Below are 13,566 nucleotides of genomic sequence, written 5' to 3'. Positions count from 1 at the left end.
GCATTCAGTCATCAAGGGTCTACATCTCGTAGCTTCCTCAGACTAGCAAACATCGGCCAGAAGTTCCAGAACAAGACGAAGAGGGGCACGTGCACTTCGGCGCACTAATAAACATCAGCTAGAACAAGAAAATGAGGGAGGGGTACGTCCACCTTCACCCCTAAACCGGGTAATTAGTTTAAATAGATAATATACTCCAAACAAAATACCCACTCACAAATAAGATTAATTGTTAGTTTTCGCTTAATCTCTTTCTTTGACCCAGAAGTTCAGATAAGCTTCTAGTTCTCCCCAGTACGTTCGTTATGTGTACTATATATCAAACGGCTAAGCGCCGTTAGACTCCTTCTCGAGTCTCGACCGCAAATACTTTCGTACAGAGCGATCGCTTTCGAGATTAAGGAATAACTCCACCAACACAACCTCCACAATTTTACGAGAAACCACTTCCAGGTAGTTCTCCGTAAACATTCAGTTCCTCCGGGACACTTCGATAATCAAATTCCGAGAAGTTGCCCGCCCGCATCGGGGAGGTGATAAGTTCAACCCACCAATCGGTCTGAATACTTGGCATCATCTTCTGACATCAGTCAAAAATAGCCTGTTATTATCGGAAAACTGTTTGCGATTTGTGCGCAACAAGCCAAAGTAATTGTCTCATGCACCCCAGAGCGCCACAATGATTGCGGGGTGCATGCCTTCACGTCAATGAGCCTCCTGTAACATAGACAGAGATATGCTATCAACCAGGTTCAACAGTATAGTCTGTTACTGACGTGGCTGCCGAAGCTGCCGAGTCTAACGAGGTACACTACCCTATCTGGCTGCTTTTGAAGTCTATTTTTCTGAAGTCTTCCCTCTGAAATTGTTTTAACCAAATATTGATATGACTAGCAGGCTGTACGTAAATTACGGGTGCCCCCCTTTCCTGCATCGTGCTAGCGCGCCGAAGATATTTTGTTGCACGCCTAAAAATAGCATACTTCTTACCATGGACCAGGACAGTAGACTAGGTCCAATACTATGTGCTGCCACATATAAAATGCTAATCTCTTGAGCTGCCAGCCGCAATAGCATCAAAAAGTACTTTTTTGATTCAAATATCTTTGAGTGGTGGACTGAAGACCCATCTGTTGCGCATCCCATCTCGGAAGTTTGTGTAGAGTATTTGAAAGTCTTTCCAAAGATGAAAGTTTGAATAGATATGCAACGAAACTCTCCCAGAATTACGAGTGAATATAGTAAGGTTGATTTTACAATCAATTGTCGCGCTCAACGAATCGTATATCATTCCTAGGCATCATAAGCTGTCTGGATACTGTCAGGGAGACTTTCGAGCTTGTTTGGGTGCTTAGTCATGTCTGTATTAAAGGACTGCTTCTCCCAAGCGCAATCATGGACTTTTGCGGCTGTGGCCATCAGTCCCGGTCCCGGACACTAATGAAATAAGATACTTGATCCTATCCTCCCTGTATCAATGTACCGTTGCTCGCTGGATTAGTCTTTTAGCTCCAGCATTACCGACCGAAAATCTTTTTATTGTATATTACATTTCGACAGATCGTACAAACTCTATTCAGAGGTACATTCAATCCTTTCAATAGTCAAAAGTGATTTTGCAGATATGCAAAAATACTTTCTAGTTATCGGATACACCAGATATCATCAAAATGCACGCCATCCCTTCCTTACCACGCAAGAGGTAGCTCTCTATATAAAATTTACTTTCAATTATTCAACCCAATTTGGATAGAAGGGCACAGTCAATAATCTTCACCTCAACGTCCAAACGTAGTTCCACGAGCATCATTTTCTCAGCTCAAGAACATCCATTATATAGGTAACAACTACAGTAATTCAAATCCTCAAGTTAAGCAAATAGAACAGAGTAAAGGTGATCAAAGGGTTGAAAGGGTTGGAAATGCTTTTTGATGGATCTTGGTTTATGTATCTATGTCTTCGCTTCAGAACTTGGAAGTCTATTAAGAATGGGATTCATTGCATGGTTTAGAAAGATGGGAAGGGTGAATAAACGACGTGGTGAAGTTGATGTGATAGGTACTAGGTAGTCCAACGACAACAGAAAGGCCATCTCTAATATTTGATGACGATGACGATACTTACAATTCAAAGAGTTTAAATACTTGAGCAAAAGGAAAGGAAATCCAATTTACATAGATTATTCATAAGTACAACACGTCCTTACATATCTACACATCTACACATCTACAATAATTCTGAATCACAAAGCAGACCTAGTTTCCTGAAGTCTCCTTGTCTGAAACTCTTCATATTTTGGACTCTGGGGAAGAAAAACTAGCCAAGAAAAGTACCATTTACACCCCTTTCGCGATTCGCGAAGGGAAATGTGTAGAGATATCTACCTACCTACCTAGTCAGCTCGCGAAATCGAAGTGAATCAAACTCCTGCATGTATTCCAAATTCTGAGAACAAAAAAAAGTTATTATGATAATAACTTAACCATAGACTTGACTTTTACGCATCAAGCATAGGTAGGTATCTAGGATGTAAATAAGTGATTACCTCCCGAGTCCCTAGCAAGCTTTTTCTTTACCATACATTCCACGAGGAACAGAAAACTGTATCTAATAGTAGTAGTAATAAATTATTAATCGATTTAGTCTATCTATAGCTAAGTTATACTGACTATGTAATGTGTTTATATAATATTAATTATCTAAAGTAAATAGAAAAACAAAAGAAAAATCTATCCCCCTGTAAATAATCTTTAAATCTATTATTGTAAAATCTCATTTTATTATAAAACCTTTATAATCTTTTTGTTTATTTCTCTATGATCCTTATAGTTTCTTACTTTTTATATCTATTTCTATTATCTCTTTCTATTCTATTCAATTTCTTTCACTATATTAAAATTGCCCGGTTTAGCGAATGATAATGAGAATGTAACAAAACCCTCTCATCTCACATACCCCCATCTCAAACTCCCTTCCCCCGTTCCCCCATCTCGCAATCCTCCGCATCCCACACCCCAGATACCAAAACCCCAAACTATCACCAGAGATCACAAACCACACTCCTCACCACCTTGGCGCCACTGCCTGATTCCCGACTTTCCTACAACCATTCCATTTTCTTTCTTTTATCTCTTTTATAAATCTATACCTAGTCATATACTTTACTTTGTTTTGAATTTGGATCGCTGCTAGATCGTGGTGTTGAGATGACGTTATGTGATTTGGTTGAGATACACTTAATGCACTAATTCGCCCTCTTTTCTTATTTCTTTTAGAATTCTACCCAGGTATATATCCACATACCTAGGTAAGTAATAAGAATTCAGATAATCTTTTTGCAGAGATATGTATCAAATCCACCATCTCCACTTTCCAATCTGCGAATCTACATTCAGAATTTCAGATAGATACCTACACCGACTGATTCACTCTCAACTTCTTCAGATGATACCATTCCACCACATTTCGCTCGTCTATAACAGGAGGATTTATATCTCTTCCTGAAGTACCTAGGTATCCATTATCTTGTCTAGTAACTCCAATCTTGATGTAAACAATTTATACAATTTATTTATACAACAATCTACACCTCTAATATATATACCTACAAGCCCCAATCCCTCTCTTCCCCCTTCCCCCTTCCCAATCACCATTCCACATCCAGCGGCCCCACCCAACTCTCCCCCACCGCTCTATAAATCCTCACTTCCCCCTTCACCAACTCCGCCATATTATATTCACCCCTCATAACCTTCTTTACCCCACCCACATTTTGTTCTACGACTTCTATGATACCGTTTGGTTTGACTATTGTTTCTCTTGTTAGTGGACGATATTTAATTTTCATGGGATATTCGAGGGGATTTATGCATAATCGTAAGGAAGAAGGATGTGTAGGAGGAAGCGAATGAAGAAAATACTCAAAAAAGGGAGGAAAAACTGCGCAAGGAAACAAACACAGCAAAGAAAATAAAACTCACCCCCAACAACAACACTAGTATGATCTGGAGCCCCCGCCCACTTCTGACCTCCTCTATTATCCCTAAAATGTGCCTCCAAGAACTGCACCACATCACCTCTCCTCACCCCTGCTTCCTTTACTCCCCCTCCAACCTCCACCCTCCCATTCTTAAACTCAAAAACCTTATACCCATGCACAAATCCCTGACTATTCATACACCCCTCCTCACCTCTCTCTTTACAATCCCGCGCAACAGCTTTCAATCCCTCGTTAGCCAAAGTCCAACACTCACCATTCCCTACTTGTGTTCCCATCTGCGCTTCACACCATCCCGCCAAACTCTCTCCATACCTATCTCCATGAAGATCTAACTCCCTTTGCCCTAGCTTTCCTGGCGGTGCAATATGTCTTTGCTCCGCTCTTACTGTTCTTCCCGGATCACTAGCATCCCATACTAATTTAATTTTAGTAGTCGAAAGGTTAGTGTTATCGCGTAAAACACCAATGAAAGTGTGAGTTTTGCGAGGGCCGTTGGAAGTCCAACTACTACACGAGGCGTAAGAGCGAGTGCCGGGGAGAGAAGTGATGGAGGGAGGTGGGAAGGCGGGGGGATTTTGAGCGAACCAGAGGGTTTGAAGCGAGAGAGGGAGGTCGGTGGGGGTATACTGTGATTGTGGTGGCGAGGGAGATGGGACGGGTGTGGGATGAGAAGACTGAGTATGGGTTAGTCCTTAATTCAGGAAATGTGGAGGATGATAATGACGAGGGAAAATATCGAAAGGGGGGGGAGGGAAGGGCGGGCTTCAATAAAATATATGCATGCTATCACGGCCTGAAAAGGGCTTTTTGAGTAACGGAGATAACATCATGCTTTGCGATATGAGATATCCATTCAAAATTATCGGACCAGTGTATGGAGATACCCAAGAATAGCAAAGAGAAAACTACAAAGTCCGAAAAGATCATGAAAAGTCCCAGTGTTTTCGAAATAAAGGATAAAAGTATTGATTGTAAAATTATGAATATTGACCACTTACCATAGGCTTAGGCTTAGTCGCCATTGGTATAGGCGGCGGTGCCCCATTCCCAGGAGCAGCCAATTCCGATCTCTTCTTAGGCGGAGGCGGAGGAGCCGGTTTCTTTTTCCCCAGAACTGATTGTCCATTAAATCCATTTCCAACCGGACTAGATGAATTCTCCATATTCCCATCGTGTCCATTAGGCGAAGCGTCTCTCCCTTGCGAAATTCCTCCGTATGATCCAACTTTATCTGCAATTCCGTATTTTGTATTTAATTTATTCGCGGATGCCCATCCGGATTTTACTTGTTCCCCATGTCTTTCTCTGAAATTGTTCGCGGTACTTGCAGCGGTTCGAGCGTCGGATAAAGAAATAGATGAGGGATCTTTATGGAATGCGGATGCGGTTTTCAGAGCTGCTTGTTTTTGGGCAAAGGTTGTTCCTTCAGAAGGTGGTGGAGGTTTGGGAGATGAAGAGGATAATGATGGCGAGGATGTGAGCCGAGAGAATCGAGATTGAAGTTCATTCACCTGTGGTGAAGAAGATCTGGATGGTATCTGCGGCGAGGATGTCCGTGCAGGCAATTGTGGTGAAGATGTCCTTGAAGGCGGAGGTGGAGGTGATGAATTATTTGTAGATGTTCGGGATGGAGGGGGTGGTGGTAGTGCTGGTTTTGCTTTTGTAGACCCAATTCCAAATCCAGGCACTGATATTCCTGCTGCTCCCAACCTACTCAATGCCCCTTGATTCAATATACCTTTATGTGGATCCGCTTCAGATGTAGCCGCGCCATATGTAGGAGGAGGTGAAGGGGCCGATGATCCCGGATTAGAGTTTTGTCGCGGTGGCAATCTTGGTGGTAAGCCAGGAGGTTTAGGTTTGCCAGCTGTAGGAGGCATAGGCGGTGTTCTTCCATCTGCGCCGTCTTTTCTACCAGGAGGTGGTGGTAAATGTGATACGGATAATCCTGTAGTATTTGCACGGTATGGCATTGGCGGTGGTTTAGGTTTCGCAGCTTCTTCTTCTTGTCTTCTTCTTTCTTCTTCCTCTGCCTCTTGTTTTGCTCTTATTTCACTTTGTGGCACTGGGGCACCCAATCCTCCTGTATCCGATCTTGCTGAACTCGATAGACTGGTCGGGGGTGGTAAAGCGGCTGCTCCATGATATTTAACACTTTTTGGCGGTGGACCGAATGATGAAGGATCTTTCAATGAAGACAGAGGTGTGGAATTATGTTCTAAAGCTTCTTCTCTTGGATCTTTACCTTTTCCCATCCTGTTGAATAGAATGTTAGCTCAATACCTAGGTAAATACAATGTCTGAAATCAAGAAGTCCTTCATCTTGTTCGGAAAAGGAGATAAAACATACCATCCAGCTACTTGATTAAGCCCCTTGAAATCACCTCTCCAACTTTCCTTGGATTTCCCATCTTTACCTTTTGGATGCCATCCACCTTTCAAAGTATCCTTCAATCCCGACATATTGATGTGTCGAAGAATATAAAATGATAATCTAGGGGTGATTTTGCGGGGAGTTATTTAGTCCCCATGCTCGCTTTCACTGGTGTGTAATAGCTTGGTTTGCTAGTTCTAAATTGACATGGTCAATCTGCATGCGTAGTACCCGCTCCGTCCGATAGGTACAAGCTGAGACGAAAGAAAATTCTCCGAACATTAAATTTTGACATCAGTACTCCTACAACAAAACTATCTAGATAGGTAATAACTAAGGTTATATAAAAGTTAAACACTCAAATCTCTACCGACATATAGTAATAAGCATCTATATAAGTAGAACATTACTATATTAGAAATCTACTAGGTAGCCTACTAGGTAGGAGGTATGTCATCGTTAACGGTCGCTTATTCCCCAAATGCCTACCTAGGTAATATGTAGGTAGGTACCACATGGTGCAGGAGAATGTGGCGGCACAACATTCACCTTCCCTCACATCTCATTCACCAAAACATGAAGATATATAATCAATGCAAACACCGAGAGTCATCAAATAACGAGCGTAGGTTCGGCCTAGTGGCCTAATGGTTAAGGCGCCAGATTTCGGTATACGAATCTCTGGAGATTGGGAGTTCGAATCTTCCCTGGGTCGATATATTTTTGGGGGTTATTTTTACTTCTAAGACTTTTTTTATTTGCTTGTTTGTATAACATGAGGGTTTGAAAAATAAGATCCTATCGATGTTCGCATTGCGGTGCTCTTGCTCTTTGTAGAATTGTCGGATGTCCATTTATGGTACCTGCCTAGGCAGTAGAAGTCAACCTTTTCTTAGGAATTCCTGAAGACAGTGTCTACTGAGGACTTATTAGTGAGGTGTCAAAAGAATCAAGCTACAAGTGACTTTTAAGAATGAATTCGGGATGAAACTGTTGCGATCATTCTTCCTAGAAAGCCAGCAATGCAGCCATACAAATACTTTTCCTCTCACTGGGTTTCCCGTCATCAGTAAATCATTCATGTCATCCATCACCAGAAAGGGTTTCCTGCCAGAGTGTTTTCCAAACGCAACAAGAGTACTATACACCCAATCAGATACACCTTTCTCCCATTAGGATCAATGTTGATCTCCGCTTAATCAGAAAATTCAATCGTCTCCATTCCCAACACAGCCATCAAATACTAGAAACACGGCGACTATCTGGTATCCCATCGAGTGCCAAAATTTGCTCCGATTTCCTCATCCTGAAAGATAGCCGATCATCAGTTGCAGAGAACATTTCCCATACCCACAGTAATGCCACCAAGCCCTTTGCATATATTACCAAGCTCATCGATTCAAGCAACGCGTTCTCCGAAAAAACATCTTGTCCATAAATACAACATGTAATCTGAGCCATCCCATCATCCTCGCGAGTACAAGACAGACATCCTACCATTCAAGATTCCGTCCAATTTCATATTGAAACGATTTAGACAGCTTCACTTCTAACCCCATCAAAACCAAACAATCCTCTCCCTCTATTCCCCCTCTCTATCTTTCCAATCTCGACCCAGAAAACACCCAATCAGCAGATCAAAACACAGATCAAATGAAATCAACTCACAACAACAGCACCAAGTCCAGAGAACGAAAAGCAGCTCCAATACCAACCAACCAAACTAAACATAACCACAGAACCAACAAACAAGTCCTATCAATAACTTCAGGATTCCTTTCTCTCTTTCAGCTATCAAAAATACAATACTACTAAATTATCCATCTTCCACTGCCACTTAAAGTTGCATGCTCGTTTGCATACATGCAATATCATTATACATACTTGAGTAGATAGGTATACCTACCGAATACCCATCTACCCATCACACCTCATCAGCACAGTCGATATAATAATATACATACCATACCATTTATTCCATGCCGCCATTCAAGTAACATATCAGTTCTTGCTATAGACTATGAAAAGATGAAAAACCACACTGACCGATACCCGAATGAGATAAATTACATAACGGAACCAATAAGCGGTTAAGTGATGAATAGCGGGGATGTGAGTACTGACTGGTTCTAATGTCATACCTGGGTAGCTCATGGTTTGGCGAGACATCTGAGAAGCGAATAAGACTGGGTGGGGGTGAACCAAAGGTATTAGATGTTAAATCGGTAGACCATTCAGCTGTAGAACCAGGATAGGAGAGAATCGGAGAGTCATGGAAGGAATAGAATTATCTAGGTGATCCAGGTGTTGTTCCCTTGTAGCAGCTCTAGAGATATGTAGCGAGAGGTGCGAAACTGGAGATTGAAAAAGAAATGTTAGGAAAGATTGCATGTGGATAAATTGAAAGGAAAAAAAGTTCACAGCGGAAGGATTAAAAGTGTCGAATGATCAATACTCAAACACTGGAGGAACAGATCACCATAGCCGAGTACAAATAGAGCTCATCTCATCATTCATTTAGTTGCATTGTATTTTAATATCGTAGATAGCATTCAGATCTCGAAAATCGAGTCGGACGATGCGAGTCCATATGGTGGATTACACCAGAGAGTAAAACTCCTATCCCATAACCAACAACCTCGACAACTATTTATTCCCTTAAACCTTCATCTCAGTGAGACCGTGCTTCCAGACAGTGATGAATGGAGTAACACCGTCCTCACGGTAGTTCATGAGAACGACCCTATAAAATGATGTAAGTGTGTGTTCTAATAAACTGGCGTACAAAAAAGAAAGAGTAAAGCTTACATTCCATCAGGGTCCATAGATTCACCAACATAGAAGTCATAATCCTTGAAACCCCCGACAATCTTCTTTGCGTATGCAGCGGCACCCTTCTCGAACTTGGTAACTTCCTCATCAGAAGCACCTGACTTCTTCAAGTGCTCCTTCACAGCCTTCATGTAACCTGTTTATAAGCATTAGTACAAATGCTTCTATGTTTTCATATGAGTGTAGGAGAAAATTATACCTTTGAGATGGGAAAGGTAGGATTTCTTGTCGAAAGAGGTGGAGTTGAGACGGAAAGAGTTAACGATATCGTTGACCTTTTGCTCTCCATCTTCAGTACCCTCCTCAGCTTCTTCAGCAGAGGCGTTGGCACCAGTATCTAAAATCCGGTTTTGTTAGATTATCCTCCTCCTAAGGTCATACCGGTCTTCGTAGACTCGATCGATTCGGGCGGGGTAATTTTCGAACGTACCGACGTTGACAGCGCCAATAGTGATCATGCTGCAGTTGACCTCGTAGACAACACCATCGACCTCCTTCAAGTCGTAAGAGTCGGAGATGATCTCATCACCAGTGATAACATCCTATAGAAATTACAAAATTAGTTTTCACTCATGATTCTCCTTTTAATTCTATTTCTCATAAACCCCCACCCCCAGGAAGATGATGGATCTTCGAGTCTTCGAAATCATCTGCCAAAGCAGTAAATGTATAAAAATCGGTTGTAACTTACTTTATAGATAATCATATTGACGGTTTGGTTTGAGTTGAAATGAAAGAGATGTTGAGATGTGTGTGTGTATAGGTAGGATAAATTTGTGGGATGTGGTTTCTGATGAAGGAAGATAGTGGGAAAATTCTTTGGAGGGGAAGTTTAACGGGATTTGGCTTAGTGTGTTAGGGGTTTTTGGAGACCTTACTGATTTGGACCACTTGTAAGCAAAATTGGATTAAAAAAAATATAGAATGCCAGCCATGGAATTAAAGCCACAGTTGAGAAGAAGCGAACTGCCCAGGTGTGGCTTTGATTCAGACGTGTTACAGTGCCCGTACTTCTAGGTATTACCCAGTAGTTAAGTTTCTAGAGTCTCATTTCTTTCTTCACTTTTCATTCTTTTATTTTTATTCCATCCGACCTTTTTTTTTTTTTTTTGCTTTCACTTACATAATAAGTACCAAGACGTCGGTACCAGTATCTATCTACCTATTGCATTGACGAGATGGACTCATGGGCTGATTTGATGGATATGATGAACTGACCTCGATCGCTTTATACCTACGCTCGAGCTACGGAAGCAAATATTCCGTGTACCGAGTGCATTGATGTAGAATCCAGATGTGATTTCTATCATTGATATATATTGTGGACAACCATAAACCAGAAAACCCAAACTTTCGAGCGCAGCGAGGGGATGGGGGTTTGGGGGCTTGCCCCCATCAATAAATAATAATGGATGAATGATGAACTCAAACGCCGCTCCGCTGGCCCTTCGGGGACCACTGCCGTGGAGGCAGACTATATAGGTACTCTCTCTGCATTGATGCCCATCATTTTACTTTCGCCTGAAGAAATCACATCAAGGCATAAAATGTGACTTGGGTACCTGGGTAGGTAGTACAGAGTAGTAGTTGATTATGTAAAAAATTGTTACAGAAATCAATCCGGTATATGCCATTCATGATTCATCCCATGAACTACTTATTATTAACTAGGTAGGTAGGTAGTGAGTGACTGACTCTCATCAGTAGCCCTTCACTTCACATGAACATCATGCCTTTTTTCCTAATCTGATTCATCTGATAATCCTTGAAATTGTCATCCATTCCCCCATTCCCCCATTCCCGATTCCCGATTCCCGCCGTTTTCATACTACGGAGAGGTACCTGCAACCCACAACCTGCAATCCACAACCCACTGGCATATGAAAATTATACTCCTTTATACTCGCAAGCTTCTGTCACAAGTTCTGTCACAAGTTCCGTCACAACTACCGTCACCAGCATTTTTATGGCTTAAATAATGTAAAATTAAAAACGTACGTAGATGATTACATAATCCCACAACTATCTCTCCGGAAGTAACGGCATTAAATTTTAATTCGTTCACTCAAAACAAACCTCATCTGACTTTCCCAGTGGCGTGGATCCTGTGTCCGTCATTTACTATTAAGAGCTTTCCCATCAAGTAACAGAACTTTCCGCTTATTGATTTGAGGGAAAGGAGTAGAAAATAAATACGATACCTCCGTAGTACTATACCCGTGGTATCTATCCCTTTTCTTTTGCATCTGAAGACAAGAAAGACAAGAGAAGAAAGAAAAAGAGAAAGATAAAAGATAAAAAGTGGAAGATTTATAATGCATTATTGATTTTATAATACATCCATGGATAGTCAAGAAGTCGAAATAAAAGAGTCATTATCAAACTATATTTCTACTCTTTTCCTATTTCAATCATCTCATCTCATCTCATCTCATCTCATCTCATCTCATCTCTCTCAAACTTCTCTCTCTTTATTCTTCCTTTCTTCCTTTTATACTTCTACCATCATACCACTTTATCAGAGTCAATAACCAAAACCTACATCAACACATTCCTTTCGTGAGCAACACGATAACTGCTGCAGCCATCAATTCAGCTGCTCACTCTTCAATACCTCTTTAATAAATACAATACAACACAATACAATTCAGTTCAATCCTCTACAACCCTCTACAATCCTCTACATAATGGCGAACCTAACAAACCTCTCAATTAACTCAACGACAACAATGTCCGACCTTCCGCCACTTCCTCAATATACTCTTACCCCCCTTCAACCACTCATTCCGTACATATCCGATTTCTACCTCTCACTCATTGCTCCAATCGCCGCATACTGGATCACTTCCCTTGTCTTCCATGTAATCGATACTCTAGATCTTTGGCCGCAGTATCGTTTGCATACTCCTGCGGAAATCCTCAAAAGGAATCGCGTCTCACGTTACGAAGTTGCTCGCGATGTAATCCTTCAACAGGTCATTCAAACCATAGTTGGGGCTCTGCTAGGCCTCACCGAACCGGAAGAGATGGCCGGGAAGACGGAATTCGATATTGCGAATTGGGCGCAAAGGATACGCATAGCGCAAAGAGCTTTACCGTCCATCTTAAGTTTGATTGGACTGAATGCATCCGCGTTATCGAAGAACGTAGCCGGTAATTGGCCAATTGTCGCGGGAGTTTTGGCTGGTGGTAAATATCCAAGCTTGATGGATGGTTTGGATGTGGTTAGTGGTCAACAAATTCCTGCCTTTGCGGAATGGGAAATGATCGCTGCGAAGATGATGTATTGGTATATTGTACCAGCACTACAATTTGGATTGGCAATTGCCATCGTGGATACCTGGCAATACTTTTTGCACAGAGCTATGCATATGAATAAGTGGTTGTATAGTGAGTTTGCCTTTTCTTGAGCCTTGCATGTGCAACAATGATCTAATGTATGATTTTTACAGCAACTTTCCACTCTCGCCACCATCGTCTTTATGTCCCATATGCTTATGGTGCCCTATACAATCATCCCTTTGAAGGCTTTCTTCTCGATACCCTTGGCGCATCAATAGGCTATAAAATTGCCGGCATGACATCTCGTCAAGGAATGGCATTTTTCGTTGCCTCCACTATCAAGACTGTGGATGATCATTGTGGATATGCACTCCCGTGGGATCCCCTTCAACATATCACAAGTAATAATGCAGGATACCATGATATTCATCATCAAAGTTGGGGAATCAAAACCAACTTCAGTCAACCCTTCTTCACATTTTGGGATAGATTACTAGGAACAGTCTGGGTTGGTGATACCACGGGAAGATATGAAAGAGGTAGAAAGGCGGCAGAGGTATTGGTTGAGGCCGATACAGTTAAGGTTGGGGAGAAGGAGTTGTAATTTTCGGGGCATCATTAGATGCACGAATGAAAGAATGTATATTACGACCACCACCACACAAAGATCTGCGATGAGCACTTGGGATTCTTCTTCTTCAACAGCAACAATTTTTTCATGTATTGATTGGAAATTTGGGAATCATACTTTTGGGGAACCAATTTTTATAGGGAAAGGAGCCGGCGTTTTTTTATGTTGAAGATTGATGAGGAAAGGGGGGGTGTATATTATGAGATCCTGTTAAGAGGGTGGTGGATTAGTTTGACAGAGTCAAGGGATTGAGGACGAAGATAAGGGTTACACTCAGTTCAAGTGGAAGTGTCTATTCTATTCAAGGAGAGCAGGGAAAAGTATCAGGTGTTGATGGACAACAAGGAGGAAGGCAGGGACATGACATCAACCTAAGCTTCTAGGTATCTCCAAAGAGATGAAATGAAGAGGAAACGGATAGAGAATCGGCAGGATAGAGATGGCGTA

General features: G+C 41.7%; 3 protein-coding genes across 3 annotated transcripts; 1 reads left to right on the top strand and 2 right to left on the bottom strand.

The window, feature by feature from the left end:
- Positions 1-3,646: 3,646 nt before the first annotated feature.
- On the bottom strand, positions 3,647-6,587 carry EAF01_007310 (uncharacterized protein; the record flags this gene model as incomplete). The annotated part of the gene is made up of 4 exons (XM_038915565.1): positions 6,351-6,587; positions 4,999-6,256; positions 3,981-4,674; positions 3,647-3,807 (listed from the first exon to the last, which is right to left on the bottom strand). The coding sequence occupies exons 1-4, from the start codon at positions 6,461-6,463 to the stop codon at positions 3,647-3,649; spliced, it is 2,226 nt and encodes a 741-aa protein (XP_038769203.1). The 5' UTR covers positions 6,464-6,587.
- A 2,445-nt stretch (positions 6,588-9,032) lies between these two features.
- Positions 9,033-9,912, bottom strand: EAF01_007309 (uncharacterized protein; the record flags this gene model as incomplete). Its single annotated transcript, XM_038915564.1, has 5 exons — positions 9,033-9,117; positions 9,183-9,342; positions 9,406-9,543; positions 9,637-9,748; positions 9,898-9,912. 5 exons carry the CDS (start codon positions 9,910-9,912, stop codon positions 9,033-9,035), a joined length of 510 nt encoding a protein of 169 aa, XP_038769202.1.
- A 2,023-nt stretch (positions 9,913-11,935) lies between these two features.
- Positions 11,936-13,092, top strand: EAF01_007308 (uncharacterized protein; the record flags this gene model as incomplete). The annotated part of the gene is made up of 2 exons (XM_038915563.1): positions 11,936-12,596; positions 12,659-13,092. 2 exons carry the CDS (start codon positions 11,936-11,938, stop codon positions 13,090-13,092), a joined length of 1,095 nt encoding a protein of 364 aa, XP_038769201.1.
- Between the last annotated feature and the right edge of the window lie 474 nt (positions 13,093-13,566).

This window comes from Botrytis porri, assembly GCF_014898465.1.
Source record: "Botrytis porri strain MUCL 3234 chromosome Unknown BPOR_009, whole genome shotgun sequence".
Classification (NCBI taxonomy): Eukaryota; Fungi; Ascomycota; class Leotiomycetes; order Helotiales; family Sclerotiniaceae; genus Botrytis; species Botrytis porri.
Note: the sequence above shows the minus strand (reverse complement) of the source record. Positions and strands in the feature narration are given on the sequence as shown.